Source organism: Borostomias antarcticus (assembly GCF_949987555.1).
Source record: "Borostomias antarcticus genome assembly, chromosome: 1".
NCBI classification, from domain to species: domain Eukaryota; kingdom Metazoa; phylum Chordata; class Actinopteri; order Stomiiformes; family Stomiidae; genus Borostomias; species Borostomias antarcticus.
Window position 1 is genome coordinate 56,989,071 of NC_140234.1, and position 20,799 is coordinate 57,009,869.

At 42.5% G+C, this 20,799-nt stretch overlaps 1 protein-coding gene across 1 annotated transcript in view; it reads right to left on the bottom strand.

The window, feature by feature from the left end:
- Positions 1-20,799, bottom strand: part of opcml (opioid binding protein/cell adhesion molecule-like) — a gene marked incomplete at its 3' end in the record, with an annotated part of 256,652 nt that overhangs the window by 55,534 nt on the left and 180,319 nt on the right. The window contains exon 4 of the mRNA XM_084439711.1: positions 8,475-8,600. Within this exon, the coding sequence (XP_084295837.1) occupies positions 8,475-8,600 (126 nt within the window). The remainder of the gene's footprint in view (positions 1-8,474; positions 8,601-20,799) is intronic.

Genomic DNA, 20,799 nt, shown 5'->3' on the forward strand with positions numbered 1-20,799 from the left:
ATAGATCCTGGCCTACTAAGGTTGGATGTGCGCACAGCTCTTTTGCCTTTTATCAGCAATATATAAAGGCCTTTACTACAATCATGTATCAGACTCAATATGTCCATTGCTGTTGCCAAACACATTTTCCAGTGATACTGTAATAATGCTTTAAAGACAGGCGTTTGCTTTCCCATCCCCTTAGCCATTCTGGAAACCCAGCCAAGCTGGTATTAATACCCAGGATGTTGTCTGCCGCAAAGTAAAATAATTGAAAAGAGTTAAGCCGTTTCCTCTGGCCCAACCAATGGAGGACTAAGTATATCTTACCTTCTAATACAGTAACACTAGTTGCCACTAGGGTCAATAGTTTGCACTCATATACACATGTATACTAGTATCTGGACTAATGTATGGATTAGTGCCTGAACTAGTGTCTGGACTAGTGTATGGGTTAATGTCTGGATTAATGTCTGGATTAGAGTATGAACTAGTGTCTGGATTAGAACCAGGCAGTCTTGGTTGAGAACCATTAGATAATGCCCACTTTTCCATTAACTGGCTTTGTAATAGTAGTAGTAGTAGCAGCAGCAGTAGTAATAGTAGCACATTCTATATCTCCGGGCTTCTAATTGACTGTCGAACGTTATTAGGTAGCCAGTTAAATGTCAGGTTTGTGTGTGGAGAGTTGCACAAACTAGTTCAACTAAAAGCCAGTCACAATGATATCCCTTTGTTGCCCTATATCTCACCACTATTCTGGTATAATATTGTTCACCTCACTCAATCGGTGCTTCTGTGACAGGCTGTTTTGTAGAGTGCCGCAGGGGTAGCTTGTCACAGTTGTGGCACTTTTCTCTACCAACTCTCAAAACTCAACAATTTTATGACATAAAGAAAGTACACTCTCAAAACATTTTTTTACAGAATCTGCAGATAAATTACACATTGTCCCCCTCAAAGTAGTCCCCCCTCAGAATTAATGCACTTCTGCATTCGCTTTTGCCACCCATGGAAGCACTTGGCAAAGTCTTCCTCTTTGACAACAAATAAAATTGATGAGTTTTGGGAGTTGGTAGAGAAAAGTTCCACAACTGTGACAAGCTACCCCTGCGACACTCTACAAAACAGCCTGTCACAGAAGCACCGATTGAGTGAGGTGAACAATATTATACCAGAATAGTGGTGAGATATAGGGCAACAAAGGGATATCATTGTTTTTTCAATTCAAATAAAGGCATGAGTGTGGCTGACACAATCCGTATATATATATACGGTTCTGTGATTGACCTTTACCATGGACAGGACGAAGAGTGCAGGTACCATATTAAAAATATAATAATGTATACTTAGTCCTCAAAACTATTGACCCTAGTGGCAACTAGTGTTATTGTATTAGAAGGTAAGATATACTTAGTTGAAAGTTAGAGCATCACTACATCAGTGTAGCAGACTTGTGAAATCCCCTGTCATATCATGCGTGATCCGACTCTGAAACAATGTCTACGGCAGATGAGCCGAGCCGTGAGGCGACGGCGGTTACGACTAACGAGAGTCTCTACTTTGTGACTGCTGAGGGGCACTAAGGGATACCAACGCCAAGGGAGATGCACGTATTATTGGAAAGTGGAGCACCGGGCTTAAATTTCAAACACAGCCCATTTTAAACCCTGCATAATGGCATTAAAGTTAACTTCAAGCAATATTGTGAATCTCATTTGGAAAATGAATGGAGTCTGTCATCTCCTTCCAGCATAGTTCAAAGTCATTAAAGGGATCATTTGAATCTAGGGCATAAATCTCAGTATTTAGCACATAAACAGTAAAACTGATATGTCTTAATCATATTATCACTCGCTGTATGCAATGCAGTTACGCTTAATTAGAAATCCATACCCTCATTAGAAACACTTGTCAAACAAAAGGCAAAATGTTTCAGGCAGTGTTGTGGTGTCATTATCACAACTATGTACACAATGGATTATACTTTATTGGGACAGGAACTAACTATTGTTTACTCTTACACACTATTGTTTACTCTTACACAGGATATCCATCGATCTACTAATTGATTTTAGTATCTGCTAATTGATTTGAGTTGATTGAGTCGTTAAACATGATCTAACCAAGGCATGGATTAAATCAGGCTGCATGCTTTACAGTTATAGTCCAGATAGAGTATGAGATCATAGAACTATGTTATTGATCCTGGGATCATAGTAGTACTTTACTGATCAAACTTGACATGAGGCCCTATTCACCATATCAGAGGTTCTAATTGATGTTTTAAGTTCATGAACGTGAGCAGTTTCTCAGTAAGCAACTTGTGGCTGTAGAAAGAGCAGTTCTCTGAAAGGAAGCAATTTAAATGGCAAAACAGCATTTTTGCCAGAATATGATTTTTTTTTTTTTGCAGTCCTGCAAGTTCAATTTATTTGAGGTGAGTACTGTATGTCTCTCGGCGTCTGCACACACAAACCGCTAATGAATTGTTGAGCACCAAACCGTTCAATGTCAAAGGAAAGGGACAAATCAGAACTCTCACCATATGCTTCGAATGAGCGGCCTGACAACAAATAAGAACAGCTGGCTTCTTGAGAAATATTGTTTTCAGCTCAGATCCTGTAGGCATTCCCCCATCGACTTATCATCATTAGGGACTGTGATTTTATTTTAGTTTTAGGATTTCAACTTAATTTAAAAATTAAAATTTAATTTTACTTTAATTTAAATAATTTATTTATAAATGATATTGTCAACTCAGAAACACATTGCCACACACACACACACACACACACACACACACACACACACACACACACACACACACACAGTCTTAGCAACACACATACTGTACAACAGCAGACAACAGCTGATGATGAGCATGGACCAATTTGTAATTCAATGTATCAACACTGAGGGTAATGTGTTTCAATCCCCATTTACATAAGATTCTGCGTGAGATAATCCTGTTTAATGTGCCTTCACATCCGCTTAAAGAGCATTGATATTGTTTCAAACTAAATGGAAATGTAACAAAACAATCCTGAATGAGCTGGCGAGGCACACGCCCGACGGGGAGACAGATGGTCGCTTCTCCGCCATGCCGTGACCTATGACCTGTATGCCTGATGCTCACGCAGGTCTCGCTTGTAGGAAGTAAAGCTCAATGATGCCCAAACATTCACATTCCACAACGTGAAAAAGAAGTATCTCAGAAAATAAATGGTAAATGGTAAATGGACTGCACTTATATAGCGCCTTTCCACCTTAGTGGCACTCAAAGCGCTTTACAATGGCCTCTCATTCAACCATGCACACTCACACTCACACACCAATGGTGGTAGCTGCCATGCAAGGTGCAAACCTGCTCAGTGGGAGCAATTTGGGGTTAGGTGTCTTGCTCAAGGACACTTCGTCATGTGGACAGTCGGAGGTGGGATTCGAACCACTGACCCTTCGATCATTGAGCTACAGCCGCCCCCTATAATATATGAAGCACCAAGTTCATATTCTTTACTCTGAACTGCAAATAATCTAAGAATTTTTCTGTGAGAACTCTTCCATACGTTTCTAAGATTCTTTTCTGTGAGGACAACTCTTCCACATCTCATTTCTCCTACAGTGACTTCCTCATCACTCCTATGTCAACGTGCGTATCAACAGTATTGTTTTCCGTGACAGACATATTGTAGCGATGCAAATTGCACACCATACATTTTCCCTGCATCGCAGATTGTCGCTCATCCCCAGACCGGCCATCGGTTGACGACCTCCGTCTGCAATGGCATAAGGCTGTCAATCATTCTGCGACACTGCCAATTTAGAGGGCGGTGACTTTCAAGTTTCAATCCCACCATTTTTTTTTTTGTAACTGCCACTTTTCTCCTTGTACACAAATTAGAAACACTTGTCAAAAGAAAGCTGACGGACTTGACTGAGAGGAACTTTTCGATGATTGGCATGCGCCTTCGCAATGTGTCCTACAGTAGTCTGTGTTGTTGTTCTCCTATAGAGTAACACATTACCGATATCAGATGGTGAGGTGGGTAGAAGGACAATCTGTCTCCAGTCAGGAAGGAAAGAGAATAGTGATGCACTACTGCCGCCTGGCTAGCTTCACCTCCACACTACATGTATTCAAACTAGTGCTGCCAATCAATAAAGCATTTTTATCAAGTAAATCACCATAATAGGCTGTGATTAATCATGACTAAGCACATGTTTGAAATACTAGTATTTACTTGTATTTTGATTGGGAGATTTTAAAAATTGCCATATGTGTAGTGCTAGAATAAAGAAACGCATAAAGATGATATGATAGTTACAGTAGAACTATGAAACAAACAGCTGTATGTACTCTACGCCCATCAGCAATAAGCCAGGCTGGACCGGGCCTGGTTTTTACTCGACTTGCTTCAGTGGACAGACAGTAGCCAACATCACTGCAATATGTGCACACAACATCGCTTTTATCTAAACGTCCATCTGGAAGCTTTTTCGAACTAAATCTGCCGTTCAGTCATCGTGTTTTCTCAGCGAGTGTTTACGCGACTGAAAGGATTTTGAATTGCACTCATAACTTATCAGCGTTTAACATCCTTTTAGTAATTCAGCCAGGTAAACACTCGCGTTTGGAATGACAGGAGGGAGTTGGGTTCAAATTAGATATGATAAAATTGCGCTATTTAAAAAAATAATGCATTTAAGTTTACAGATTGATCACAAGTGTTAACATTCATACATAACTAATTAATATGTCTCGTAAAAGAGAAACATATAACATTTCAGTTTCTAAATAGTTCCTGGCATTCTAAAGAATCAGCACTCACTTTCCACTATCTGACGAGGTCAGTGAGTTAGTAGCAAGAAAGGGATCAACGTCCGTGATTTGGGAGCATTTTGGTTACGAAAAAAATGATGTCCCTCAAGCCCAGCAGATCATATGCAAAGTGTGCAGAGCTAAAGCTATTACTTTGAAATATGAATCACAATTATTAATCGCAATTACCTTTTGTCATAATCGTGCAGCCCTACTTTCCGCTAAAATGTGTCTTTCTATGGCTCGAATTGATCCATTTGGCCAACTACAAAGTCCTCTGCATGCATGGTTGTTTTTTCCTGCACACATACTTGTAATCATATTAGCTACCAGCAACCAAGGCTGAAGTGGATAGTTCCATTAGAGAGCCCTTGTGCACATCCAGAGTGGGCGGCGCTGGTCAAAGCAAGTAAAGGTCAAACGCATGAAGAGTTCAACCTTCCTGAGATTCATCAGAAGAGACCGCACACTTCTTCACTTAAGCCATGACTGACTTACTTCAAAAGAGCATAACGTTTGTTGATTGGCACAACGCGCTTCGCAAGTTCGCTTCATTGTTTTGGTTTGTTTTTATTTCCAATTTTATTTTTAAAGGGACAGTACACATTCATGAGCATTGCTGTACAGTAAACGTGTCACTATTAGCCGAGGCTAATTCTTAACTGTTGTCTGTGAGCCCGGTGTTGAAAAAGCCACTAAAAACAGCAAAACATAAAAGCATGCAAACAAATTAAAGACATAAAAGCAATTTATCGTCACCTCCTTAAAATAATTGCCTAAGTCATTTTTTTGAGGAAAACTATTTTTATGCCTACGTCATCACTTCATGATGCTGTCCACCTCTCGTAAAATTGACTACATCCTCAACTGAAAAAAAAAATCTGTTATGTTACACTTAAGAGAAGGTGGCTTTTTATTTGTTGCTAAATTATATCTGTGTTTTATGAGTTTTCTGGCTATGAGGATCAGATTATGACCTGAGAGACCTGGCACCATGTTGTAGGATTTGATTATCATTTTTGGTTTATTACTAAATACAAGATTAATCTGTGTCTGAGATGACAAGGTAATTCTTGTTGACCCATTTATCCGTTGGGTTAGGTCGAAAGCATCTATTCCCTGCTTTAAAGGCTTCCAAATTGATTTATTCTCCCAGTTGATATTAAATCACCCATTATTAAAATCTCATTATCAGTAACATCCCTTTAGCAGGGTGTTAAAGTGCTCAAAGAAAATTGTTTTTGCAGAAGCTGGCTGACAGATTCCGATGAGGAGGAGACAGTATCACATTTAGACCGATGCATTCAATTTCATTTTCACATGACAACTGTATCTGATTACATTCAATGCTATCTTTGATGTAGAACAGTATCCCACCTCCTGTGCCCCTAGCCCCTATCTTTCTAAAGACATTATAGCCAGGCATGTTGATAGCAATGGAGGGAGAGTTAGAGTAAAGCCTAGATTCAGATAGGCCGGGAAAGTCAACGAGAAGGCTCTTTATTTCTTCACTTTTATGGGTGTGACTGCGATTATTCAAGTGTCTTCCCAGCAGCCCTTTGGCTGCCCTGACGTTTCTCTGTCCAGAATCTGGATTTTAGTGCGGATGTGCATGCCTTATACCTTTTTCACTTATTGCTTAATTTTCCCACATTAATTGAAGTGGGCAACAGGCTTGTATTGTAGTGTAGTGCGCTAAATGTTTTTAAAATGGAATTGGTATTGAAATGTAATTCACTTAAAAGTGTACTCTTCAATCCCGTCTGTTTTTTTAAGGGTATGGTTAGAAAACATCCAAATTACCCAGCAAACATTCCAAATACTTTAACTTTAAAACTTTTGAAACAACAATTGAACAGGAACATGATGTTTTTCCCTGAGGGCATGTGAGAGGAGAAAAAGCTATATACAGTAAATAAACTCAGGCATAAATAAACGTATAATAATATATATAAAGAAACGTACTTACTAAAAACTTGGTCCAAATGTTAAAAATGTGTTCCCTTCAATTTGTTTACAAGCACGATTTCCTGTTTTCTTCAGAATTTCAATCTAGATAAGGGCACATTTACTATTGCCACATGATTTCTTTCCTCCTGCCTCTTGCCATCCTCACAGTGAAAGGTGAGGCACGGTTCTGCACCAGTAACTCTTCCAGAACATTCCTCTGTGTCGCTGACACCAGCAAGGGGGGAAAAATCCAAAACACTATATTCAGGGAGGAAAAACCATCCAATGTCATGGCAGCAACTCCTTATGATTTGAGAGTGTTTGTATCCATTTGTACCTCAGGAACTGATGTATAAATGCTCTGTATCCAGATTTGTCACCTTGAAAGGAACTTGCTCAAGTAAGTCCCACTTTAGTGCAATTCTACCCTCTCTATGGGGAACACTTAGCAACGAAAGGTGAAAAGCATGCAAACAAAACGGAGAAAGCAGTCACAGACATGCCACTCAGAAATCATTGAGTTGTCACAGCTGGGTACAACGTGGTCGCCAGGCTGCCCAAACATCTATCACGTCTTCTTTATTTTCATTAGTGCTACCCACAAAGATGTCAAGAGAGAGAGAGAGCCTGTCTTCTTCCCCGTCTTCTGACATTAACAAACACACATCCTCTCGGTCTCACCACTGGCCCATATATTGGTTTTCACAAGTGATTCATATTTGCTGCTATTGTTTCTGCGGCATCATGTCTGTCCATGCCAGTGGTAATAACAACACAATGAGTATTTAAGTCCTCGCTTTTGCTGTTATTGCAGTTTGAATAGACTAGATCAACATTGTTATGATAATGTGGGGGATAATGCCCCACGTTCGACTTGAATTCTGTTTTAATTATTCAGAATTGGAATTTATTGTGGATCGCACCATCTGTCTCTTAGAGGCAGGTATTTCACGATTGTACGGCGCACTTCAGATAACAGTTTGTGGGAAATTGTGGCATTCTGTGTAAATATTGCATCTCGCTCCAGGAGGTATTTCAAAGCCTCCAGACTGAGGACTGGGTCCGGCTGGTGACGTCCAGATAACGGCGGAGAAACATCTGTGTGGCGCCGCGTCGCGTAGTTGGAGGACGGACATGAGAGCGCTCGGAGGCTGCCCACGACTCGCTCTGGAGCACGCTCAGACGAAACTGAGGGGCGGTAATTAGAACACATCACACACGCACGCACACACTCTCTCTCTCTCTCTCTCTCTCTCCAGGCTACGACTGCCAGCACAACTCAAATTACAGCACGCCATAAGAAAACAACTGTGGCCACCAGCCAAGCTGTACGGTTGGTTGGCGCTTAGCTGTACCAGCGCAGAGGTTGTGGGTAGGTTATTATGACACGATATCAAACCATTACTCTTTTAAAAGACAGAAGGCGTAGCTAAGGAAACTGCTGATCCTGTGGGCGGTCGTCGTGTCGTAGATGTGCTTTTGGGTGGGAGGGTTGACATAGACGCGCACATTTCTTTAGCTTGAGAAATGAGGCCAACCTTTTACAGTGTATCATCTTAGGGATGGAGCATGGTATGTATCCTATACAACCAATTACGAGTATAAACCCTCTAATATGTTTCTGAAGATGGAAAACATGATGTTAATTATGTTCCATTTGCAAGCCCTTACTTCCTTGTCCGCCACTGCTTGGGGATTGGTCGAGATCGGGGCGCCATCTTACCTTTTGCGGAGCGATGTTTCCATATGATGTTGGGTTCTGGTCGACCAATGGCCAAGCACATGAGGGAAACATCACTGCCCTCGTTGACCGTGACGTCCCTCGATATGTTTGTGATCTTTGCAGGTACTGGAGAAAGAGGAGACATAAATCAATCAATCAATCAATCAATCAATCAAAGCTTTATTTGTATAGCGCATTTCATACCCAGAGGCAACACAATGTGCTTTACAGAGAACAAGGGAGGTGGGGCATACGACCCACCCCTACATATTCCAGAGGGAAGCAAAAAAACAGTGCCTACGTTAAATAGAGTATACAGGTAGTTCAACTAGAAAGGGTGTTGGAAAGCACCTAGACCTCCGCCCATGAATGCATTTCATCAGTATGTGCAGTTGTTCAATGTGAAAGTGGACAAAATCAACAGACAGTGATTGAGAGATCAGCAAGGTCTCTCTTTCACTCTCTCTTTCTCCCTAGGCCAGGGGTCTCATACTCCCCCCCCCACCCCTTCATCCGGCCCGGGACATGATGTGAGAAATATTATTTAATCCGGCCCGCAAAATAATTTCTAGTACACAGTGCTGGCAGCCAGGCCTACAGTGCGAAATTCACGTCGCTCAAACGTGGGACGAAATGCTCTTATTGTGCGCAGCACGCGAGGTGAACGCTGCATACAGTCACAGGTGCAATCAATCTGCACGTGACTATGAACGGAACGGGGTTGGGTATAGAAACCGGTTTGGATTTGTATGATGAAAATGTTAGTAACGGAATAGTCCCGCAACATTTAGAGGCTGATTTGTGAGTCTAGTTATGGAAATGAAAAATGACATTTTCAGAAATATTGCACTTTCTTATAGTTAGTAGTACTTGAAGTTGACATTGAAGTGGCCCTCCTATGAGTTGACGATACCAGCAGTGGCCCCAAGCCAATTTGAGTTTGAGACCCCTGCCTTAGGCTATCAGAGACCATTTAGTAGACCTAGGCTATAATAAAACCTCAATAGCAGATACATATTGACACTTTTATTAAACTATGTACATAATTTATACACACAAATTAAAACAAAATTGCCAGATCCCTGTGTCGGGCGCTAGAGGCACGGGTTCCGGACTGGGGGGTGTTGGGGCAGAATGTACTAAACTCTATCTTTTTAATTTCTTTCCAAGTGAACAGTTGATATTAACCTCACGTGATACTGGGCTAATATTTTAATTTGGCATAATAAAGGCAGACCACAAATAAGTATAAAGACCCACTGAATACTGTGAACGTGAATACCAAGTGCACATTTAAGCTGGAGAATGGAACACAGCCTAGCTGTTGTCTGAATGATGCAACTGCACTTATAATCACAACCGATTGATAATGATGCCTCCCATTGACCTTTGAATCTCTCATTAACATGCTTCGTTAAAGTCACATTCTGATTAATTTGCGGCACAATGTACAGCCTACTTTTAAATGCCACTGACTAACTTTCTCCAACCCTCTTGGGATAATGTCTACTAAGTGATTTCCTTTTTAAACAACCTTAGTCACAAGAACTCCCAATGACAATTAGTGAAGAAAGTGCATATGGCTACAGCACATACCATTTGATAAACTACTTCTTGTATAACAATATTTGATTGGCTGTTACTACTGAATTATGTAAATGTACGACTGTTTCTTCATTAGGTCCATTTCAAACCTTTATTTATACTCATAAAGCACAGAGGTTTCCCTCATTTACAGTGTTGACGAGTTCACACAGATACACAAATAACAACAGAACAAATACAATATACAATAATCATGATAATTAAAAACAGTTACAGGTCAAAGTAACAAATGCCAAGAGCCATGGATTTAAACTGCGACTGAAGGAAGTACCTCAAGCTTTAGAGTGTGTTGTAGAGTATTCCAGGTATAAGGAGCATCATGGGAAAAAGCAGATCTACCAAGTTCAGAATGCACACGAGGAACCCTGAGAACAAGCCGATCGTTTGATCGGGTCTGGTAGGTACAGTACCAACGCTCCAATCCAACAGAGACGAGAAGTATGGTGGAAGTTTGCCAATAATGGCTTTGAAAGTAAACAAATACCAGTAATACAGTAGTTACACCTTCAGAGACAGGAGACCAGCCTACCTTATCATAAAGAACACAGTGGTGGGTGTCATATCCATCACCCGTAATAAATCTTAGGGCGGAGTGGTAGACAGAGTCTAGGGGTTTCAGGGTAGTCACAGAAGCATGTCTATAGATTGTGTCACCGTAGTCTTATACTGATACGATGACAGCTTGAACAATTCTCTTCCTGCTGAACATAGGAAAACTAGAACGGTTTCTGTACAGGAAGCCAATTCCCTGACTTACTTGCTCGCTAATTAAACTATCACAACCGAGCTAGAGGCACTTCTCCGATTGGCCTAACGTCAAAGATAGCAAATGGCTTGTTTTTCAAAGATTCTACCTGCTGTATCAGCCAGGGGGCTATGCGACACGGTGTGTGTTCTCACACACCGCCCGCGCACGCCAAAGACACACACACACACGCCGGACTTTATTCAGCAACCACCTCCTTCTGTGGTCGACGACGTAAAGGGAGACGCAAAGCTCCCACGGTTCGAACCGCTGACGGCGAAGTTCCCCTCGCCATGTCTGAAGCGAGGAGGACTGACCCGAGTGGTTGGTTCTGACTAGCAGGGAGGACTGACCTGATTGGTTGGTTCTGACTAGCGGGGGGGGGGGGGGGGGGGAGAGCTCCCTGCGCACCTTGGCTCCGCCGTCGCTCACGGAGATGAATGGACCCCGAGTCCGAGTGGTGCACAGCTGACAGGACTCTAGCTTGATAATGTGGGCTGGCGAAGGATTAATCGCGGACCCCTTGGCTGGGGACCAACACTATTCAGGACCCGGGACACGGCGGGGCGTCACTCGTTTCATGTCCGCACAGGCAGCCGCGCTGCCGGTAATTAATTAGAGAACAGGCTCCAGAGGCTGGGGATGGACTGCGGGAGAAACGGGCGTCCGAGGCCGTGCCTGAACGCAGATGTTTTCTGTGTGGGTCGAGTTTTTCTGTTTTTCTCTAACTAGCCGTTGGTGATTTGTTCAGGGGAATGGATGTGTGTGTATTTGTCATGAGAAGTTCCAGTCCGAAACATTTGGGAAGTTATTTTTTCCCAAACACTGCACACATCCCGTTTACATCTTAATGTTGGTCTTTAATCATAGGAAAAACAGCAAAGCAACTTATTATATCCACAGAGATGTTTTCCCTCAAACTACCCCTCTCTGCAAAGCCTTCTGCCCCAGAAATAATTGATGGCACCTCTGGCTAATCGTGAATACATAGGTGTGCATAAAATACTTAACACTATGACTTTACAATAAGCAATAGAGGAGTGTGAGGTACAGTATATGGTCACACTGTTCTTAAGAATGTGTGCGTCTGTGTGTGAGATGTAAGCGTTATTATTTACAGCACTGCAATGTCATAACCTTTAGTGAAGTCAGCCTAGAGAGGCATCCTTCTGTTTCAATACTTCTATTTCAATCCTTCTATATCCATACAATATTTGCAATGCATCAGACGTGAACGATGAGAAAAACAAACTTGAGTTTCTGTCCGTTTCGATCTGTTGACACCCAGCCACATGTTCGCCAAATCTATAATAGATGTGCGTACTCCTCTCCTAACTATTTTAAATTCAACCAGACATCAAAAGGAGGAGTTGTCAGAAGGCCTTTCACACCCACCCATCTCCCCTAGCACATCAGAGAACCATCTCAAGATCTTACCAGCGTGTTCCGTACAGTAGCTGCTCATCGGCAATTCAGAGGAGGATTCAGTGAGGTAAACAATGAGCCGGGGAAGAGCGATAAAACACCAGGGCTTGGAGGCTGGTAAAAAATTAATAATATCTGGGGCGGATATCCTGCTGGTTGGTGGGATGGGAGAGGGTGACACCTGCCTTTAAACTGCCAAGCTCCTGGGTTCAAAGCGTTCCACAGGGGCCTCAGCCCAGGGCTGTCCTCTGATCCAGGATTCGCCCCCAAATGACAACAACTCCACTGAAGTGAACCTGACTGACGGGATATAAATTGTGTTGCATTCGTGCTGTTTTGTATCCACTTGTATGTTTATGCTTCCAGCATTTCACAACGCGGGTTGACAGGAAAATATGGTTGTGAGTTCTCTGAGTTGGTTTAAAGCGTTGGTTAAGAAGATTTACTGTACTATGTTTAGGTACAGTATGACCCATTGACAACAACAGTCCCACTCTTGCACTGAAAGTCCTTAGCAAACATGCAGTTTCAACTAATAACCGTCTTCTTTTGACAAAAGCTAACGTTAAAAGATACAGTAATTCCAAATGCGTTACGACTAGCTCATACACTGAATCTCACCAACTTGACTGTCCCCACTGTCAACGTAGGCCTCACCATATCTTTCCTTTTCAAGTGGTCCACCTGTACATGCATGTTTTTCTCTCAGGCATCATCCAAGGCACCCATCATTAAGGTCCACTGCAGCGCAGCCAACATCAGAACCATGACTCATCAGCTGCACTATTAAATAATATTGCATTTTAAAAGAGAAAGAAAAGCAAAACTTAAACATACAGTACTATATCTTTCAATGTATATAGTAATTCAAACATTTGTGATTTCAGTTTATTCTACTGTGAATATATTGTGTACCAAATGGACCACTTGTGTCCAAGCAACAAAAAGGACATGATATGAAAGCAGCCTTTCTTCTTTGAACTTGCTGCCACTTTGATGCATCTCAACGCTGACCTCACAAATTCCAGAAAATGCAAAGGATTAATTCGTACTACAAACTTGATCCGAATCACCATAGAAACGCAAGGATGAGGATCCGGTAGTGAGTGACAGCATCACCTTGAAAGACAAAAAAAAAAAAAAAAAAAAAAACTTCCCTTCAACGAAGTGAAGGCATGTGTGAATGTCACTCAACTTCCCATGAACCCCTCAGAGGTGACACAAGGCACCTGGAGGGTAAAAACTAAGCAGCCTGCTCAACATTTATACAATATTAAATCCTTACATGGAGTTTTTCATTTTGTGGCCTTTATCATAATTGCCTGTCTGTTGCCTCCGGGGGATCGTAGACCTCAGCTGTTTGTGCTGAAACTTGCAGAGTGAACATTACTGAGTATTTGTTTGGCGATCGCCACTTCCACTCGAATAACGTTATTAACGGGGGTGTTTTTATGGCGGTTCGATGGGCGAGGGCTTCATTGCCTTTGTTTAAGTGGCTCATTTGGACTGCTGCTCGCGCGGTAAAAAAGATACAGAGGCAAACGGGTTCATTGCAGTAGGTAATTGCATTTTGCTGTCTCAAAATGTGCTAGGTCCAGTCTATTGTTAAAGGAGTACTTCACCACTGGGAATCTAAAGGTCAATTGAAATCGGGGCACCTATGTAGTAGAAATGTGCAGCTGTTTGTGCAATTTGTGCCTTATGGTCAGAGAAAAGTATGTATGTATTTTTTGCTCAAACAGAAGAAACCTACAACTACCACAATGCACTGCGCTCGCTGCCTTCCGTGGCCACACCCAATGGGAGGCACGTCGAAGCTGTGAAAACAGGCTAGATGTGGACCCAGATGAGGAACCGGCTGCAGGGCTAGCATTAGCTAGGTACAGCTAGCTAGCATTATATATCTAGTGTAAAGGGCTACGTTAACACCCACTCTGAGGTGACAAAGTCACAAAAACTGTAAATGTATAAAACCAGACGTGATAACAATTTAGCTGACTTTGTTTCTTTTTCAAATCTAGCGGTGTTGTGTCGGTTTTAAACTGGGTTGCTAATTTTGACGATAGCGCTGCAAGTTGGAATCCTGGAGGGGGGCTACGCTAACTCCCATTCCACCAGGACCTCACTCGCTTTTATGACATCCCATTCTAAATTCATAGCTGTTAATATGGATTTGAGGGTGTCAGTGTCTGACCTCACATAATGTGAGCACCACTGTTGGTTTGGTCCTGATGTCTGCAATCCTCAAAATGCACAAGAGGGAAAGATACATTTTGTTTTGTTTTGTTCCCTGTTTTCCGTTTTTTATATTATGAAAATGTAATTTGCGAAGAACCCACTCAATAACAAACAACAGTTTAGGATCACTCAATTTGTGATGCATCTATTTTGTTGTCAAAATCCTGAGTCCTGTGAGAAGTGTGAACAGCTGAATCTTTGAAGCCCCTTTTCTCTGCTTAGTGATTTCAAGTGTAACAATATTCACAGAAGCACATCTTCTTCAAATATTTGCAGATTTCAATGCATCGCACATCATTTGAAAGCTTACAACGAACACCTTCATAATTTATACGCAACTGAAAAATGTCCTTGGTAGGCATCAGGACAAAACTTCCAGTGGCGGTCATAAATGCTCTTCTGTATTAATGGACAAACACACTCCAAAACCTTGTAGAAAGCCTTCCCAGAAGAGTGGAAGCTGTTATAGCTGCAAAGGGGGGAACAAAACCATATTAATGCCTATGAATTTAGAATGGGATGTCATAAAAGCTCCTGTAGGTTTAATGTCTACCTATCTAACCAAACAACAATACAACTGTTTTTGTCAGAGAGGTGCCAATTTAGTACATGGTAAATGGTAAATAGACTGCACTTATATAGCGCTTTTCCACCTTAGCGGCACTCAAAGCGCTTTACAATGGCCTCTCATTCACCCATTCACACACACACTCACACACCAATGGCGGTAGCTGCCATGCAAGGTGCTAACCTGCTCATTGGGAGCAATTTGGGGTTAGGTGTCTTGCTCAAGGACACTTCGACATGTGGACAGTCGGAGCTGGGATTTGAACCGCCGACCCTTCGATCATTGAACGACCCGCTCTACCAACTGAGCTACAGGCGCCCCACAGCAGTAGACACTATGTAGTGTAGTAGTATAGCATATTTAGACGTGACAGTCGGTAGTGCAGAGACACCCCAGGGAGAAAACAGGGAAGGTGATTTCCAGGGAAGACACTTTCCTGGTTTTGAATGACTGCCATCCATACTTTAAAAGGGCATAACCACCAATAAGCTGCCGGTCTGTGAGGTCGATCATATCAAAACACAATCTAGGGATGTACTGTATAGGAATAAAAAAAAAAAAATCACAACTAGAATTTTCCCATCCAGATGGTAGTGGTACTGTACTGTACATTAGATTGTGGGTCTAGCCCATGGACTCAAACATCCATGTCCGGTTCTGAGTCACACACACTCTCGCAGCGTTCTGTAAAAGGCAGATGAAGGCGTGGGGAAGGCGGCTGAATAGCCATAGAGATCAGTGCTAACAAATTGACTCCCCACTGGTAAAAAAATAAATAAATAAAAAAGACCACATATTTAATGTGTTATACAAGCAAAGCTTATAGGTTCTGCTCTCCAATTCGTGTTCTCCTAATGTTGCAGAATATTTCAAATGCCTCATTACTTGCATTTGAGAGAAGGGGAAGAGCTTCCCTCTCTACCCAATAATGAGTTCTGAAGCTTATTAGACCATGTGCATTGAATTGAACAGTCCAGGCCTTTCACTGCTGCCTCGCCTTATGGTGGAGAGCCCTAATCTAAAAACACAGTCACATCATTACACTTGAGGAAAGCAGAGAGGATAATCCTGAACTGTGTTTGGAGTGGTTTATAATTGAATTCAATCATTCCTACCCTGTGACTTCTCACATTGTGTGTGGAATTTCTCTCAGGAGACGACGCAGGTTTCAAAGCAGGCACCCCTGAATGTTGGTCAGAATCAAAGGTCCCCCCCACCCCCCCGCCAGGTCTCATACGAGCACAGCAGAAACCCCCCCCCGGGGTGCTGCACATGCTAGCCACGTGCATCGGCGCTGCCGGGGGAGGTAAACGGATTAGTGAACTCGTCTCACTCGCCGTATCACGTTTGTGGTCACAGGTCGCCGATGTTAGTTCGCACGGCTGCTGAGGTCTGATCAACCCTGGGCTGGTTTGCCTGGCTGAGGGGGGGGGGGGGGGGGGGGGTCACGTTCAAACACACAGAACACCCTGTGATCGCAAGACACACGACGGATTCACTGAAACTAACTATGAATAGACTGTATGCTTCGATAAATCAATCAGCAGTTGCTGGTTATGATCCCAACTTTTTTCAAAAGAACAGATGTGATAAATAGCAAATGTTAAAATAATAATAGTAATAACAATAATAATAATTATTATTATAATAAAACAATAATAATAATCACAGAAAAAAGTTTTAATCCAGAAAGTAGTAGTCATGAGCAATAACTATGATCTGATCTAACTATGATCTGAAGATATACTGATACTCTAGGTATTGCATACTATTTCACAGATATATTTTTGTATATTTGTATACTTCTGCTGTTAGGTCAAAATGCAAACCTTCTCTTGGCATCAACAAACAATCTGTTAAATTCACATTCCGTGGAAGGTTTACCGCTATCCTGCGAAGCATACACCCCCCCCCCAAAAAAACCCGCTATTCACACAAGTCACCAGCACTTTGAAGTGCTTCTCAGCAAAGACAAAGTACATGTTGAGAGCAGGTTGAATGGTGACACAGCCCTCATATCAGGCACAAAAACTACGTTGCAGCAGTAATAGTCATATTATACCCACTTCTTCAAAGACAAAGAAAACATACGAGAGGTCCACGATGATGTTATCAACTGCCTTTCCTGGCACCGAGATGGGCGAGCTAGCGCTGGTACGGACACCGGCTGATTGGACGGTTTCAGAGTGATAACAGTTTAGTGAAAAGCACTATGAAAGATGATGACAACCACACGATGAGGAGTATGAGGATACATTAATGTTGTGTGTGTGTGTGTGTGAGAGACAGAGAGAGAGAGAGAGAGAGAGAGCGAGAGAGAGAGAGAGAGAGAAGCACACAGACAGACACACACACAGAATTACAAGTGCATCTCAGAAAGTTTGAATATTGTGGGAAGTTGATTATTTTCCGTAATTTAATTCAAAAAGTGAAACTTTCATATATTATAGATTCATTACGCATGAAGAGAAATATTTCAAGGCTGATTGCCTCCATGCCACGCTCCACGTTGATGCAGTAATTTGTGTAAGAGGAGCCCCTACCAAGTATTGAGTGTATAAATGAACATGCTGAACAAACTGTACAATCATAAAGATTAAAACATAAAAGGGTTCAAATATTTCACTTTGTTTAATGGATCTAGAATATATGAAAGTTTCACTTTTTGAATTAAATTACGGAAAATAATGAACTTTCCACGATATTCTAATTTTCAGAGATGCACCTCCATAGTGTTGATGGTATTCAAAGAGAATTCAAAGATGGTATTCAAAGAGCGGGCTATCACTGCAAAAAGGGTATTGTTATTTTGTGGTTTTTTTGCCTGCCTTCTTCATGCGCAAGGTGTGATCTTACCGGTGTCATTATGCTGTTGTCAAATATATCGCATTCTCAAACTGAATATTGAAACAAAAGCTCCATTTGAGCCAGAACTATTTCGCCAAACGCACTACACCATACCTTTCGCACTGTAAACTTCCACCACGGTAAAGCTAGACGATTGTTTACATCCTCCTAGCCATGCCTAACACGTCAACACATGGGGATGGCGATTCATTTCACAAGACAACATTCTACTGAGACCGGTAAGGGGCTTCCTGGCGCTTCCTGTCTTGAAAATGCATGTTTATCATAGTTTTTACTGAGGCCCATAGACCTCCATTATAAAGGGGGGGTGCGCACAGAGGAAAAAGGAGCTAGCTTACTACTGCACGGATCGGTTAAATGTTGGTGTGTACGGATCGGTTTCATTGAGGACAAAGCGACATTTGAGCTAAACTTGCTATGACTGCAGCATTCCCCTTTAAACAAGTATTTTGTATTTAATGTTGAGGATTACTTTATCATCGGGACCATAGACCTACCTACGCCATGAAGACAATGCATCATACAGTCTTCCTTCCATACCAGGAAGTGCATCATACAGTATGAATACAGAAAAACTGAGTTTTGATAAAAGGAGTTATTCTATTGATGCCCTCCACATTCAACATGAATTTGTCTACAGAGTTAATGATCCAACTCCTAATGTTACAGTACTAAACAGACAGAGGTCAAATTGATCATTTTTCTCCTGGAGCTTATCCAAAGTCTTTTGTTGTCATTTAATTGTTTCATGTTTAGAAACAGAACCACATATTGTTGCTAGATATGAAAGGAAATGGCACAGGGTCAATATAGTTATATTATACCCACTTCTTCAAAGACAAGCTTACTGGCCTAAGCTTGACTGCTGCTATTTCTTCATGCAGTGTTAAAGAGTTGAAACAAAAGCCTGGGAAGTCCAACCGATACCTTCTTCATTCGTGATTGAATGCAATAAATCAAGCACTACATTTTTCCTACATTATGCATGACATCTTCACAAGAAACATTAAAGATGGACGACACATTTATTCCCACATAATTTCCAATCCATCAAATGTGACCCTGAACCATTGCAATGGTCATTATCCACTACTCTCACGCACGCGCGCACACACACACACACACACACACACACACACACACACACACACACACACACACACACACACACACACACACACACACACACACACACACACACACACACACACACACACCCTGTACCCTCTGTTCTCTCCTCTCTCATCTGACTCATTGTCTGCCGCAGTGTGATAGTCTGTGTTTTTCCCAGGGTACCTCACAGTTGTTCGTAGCCAAAGGACCACCAGGACAGCCTAGGAATCTAGGAACCTGAAATCCCACACAAACGGGGTTTCTATTAAATGTAAGCATGAATGATGAACTCCACACGGAGAAATTCGCTTGTAGAATGAATATACTTATAACTATAAGGACAGTAAGAAGAGAGTTATTACACTTCTCAGGGAGGAATGAGATAGTGGGGTAATCTAGCATCTAAAAACCACCATTTTTTAAAATGATCGTCAGACTAATTTCTCTCTCTCTAGGTCGTCCTCGGATGAGTCTTCCATCGGGGCTTCCAGTCCCTGTCCTCCATCCATCTGGCCAGCTCGCCGGTACTGTCCTCTCCTGCATCTTCGTGTGTTAGTGTGGGACGCCCTGGTGACCGTGTGTTAGTGAGGGACGCCCTGGTGACCGATGCCCGTGTGTTAGTGTGGGACGCCCTGGTGACGATGCCTGTGTGTTAGTGTGGGACGCCCTGGTGACCGATGCCCGTGTGTTAGTGAGGGACGCCCTGGTGACCGATGCCCGTGTGTTAGTGAGGGACGCCCTGGTGACCGATGCCCGTGTGTTAGTGAGGGACGCCCTGGTGACCGATGCCCGTGTGTTAGTGTGGGACGCCCTGGTGACCGATGCCCGTGTGTCGGCTCCCACTGCACCAGTGTGCTGGCCGGCAGCTCCTGGTGTCTCCGGCAGTGACCTACCAGCCTCATTCTCCTGGCTGCTATTTTCTCACTGACCTTTGGGTGACCTCCCATACAGATGCTTGTTGATAACATGCTCGCTCTTCAAATTTCACTTTGAAAAATCCCATCAATTATCTATAATTAATGTAACAATATCTTGCCATGGTTAATTTTGCACATTCTTTATAAAGGGTATAGCCGTCGCTTATCATGTGTCTTGCCTTCCACTGATAGTTACGTTGAACCCTGCACTGACTGCGACAGCTAGTATAAAATCAATTAATCTCCCAGAAAGCTCCACTGTACCCCCAACAACTTATCTAAAATGAGTTTTTCAGTCGGCGCATGGCCACAGCAACCAACTCTGACCTTTCATGAGTCATGAATTGTTCAAGTGTTTTCTAAATCGCCCTATGGCAAGCCTGTCAGTTGACCATTTGTATGTCAATGGTAGAATGGCAACGCTAAAATATTAGAGTAATATTGGATAACTGTACTTCTCTCAGGTCGCTGCTCTGAACTGCTTTGCTATCTCCAGACTAGCTCCGACCCTGGGGAAGTGGAACACGCAGGAACTCGTAGTGGTGGTGGAACTTCACCCTATGCCCAGGCTACTGTATATAGGAGCTTATACTCCACTCCCATCCACACGAGTCCGTAGAGCCTAATGTGCGCTACTGTGTATGGAGCACAAACCTGCACTGGGTAACGCATTCCCTTTGTTACCATTTCTTCAGTGCGGTTCAGGTTGAGTGTCTGTGGAGGCACCAGGGAAGGCAGGTGCCCTATATTCCTGAGGGTATCAGCGGACAAGGTCAGTGGGCTGATTGATGTCGGCCTCTGGAGTCCTTCCCTCTGTGCAGGTTAACATGGATCTCCATTTCAGAG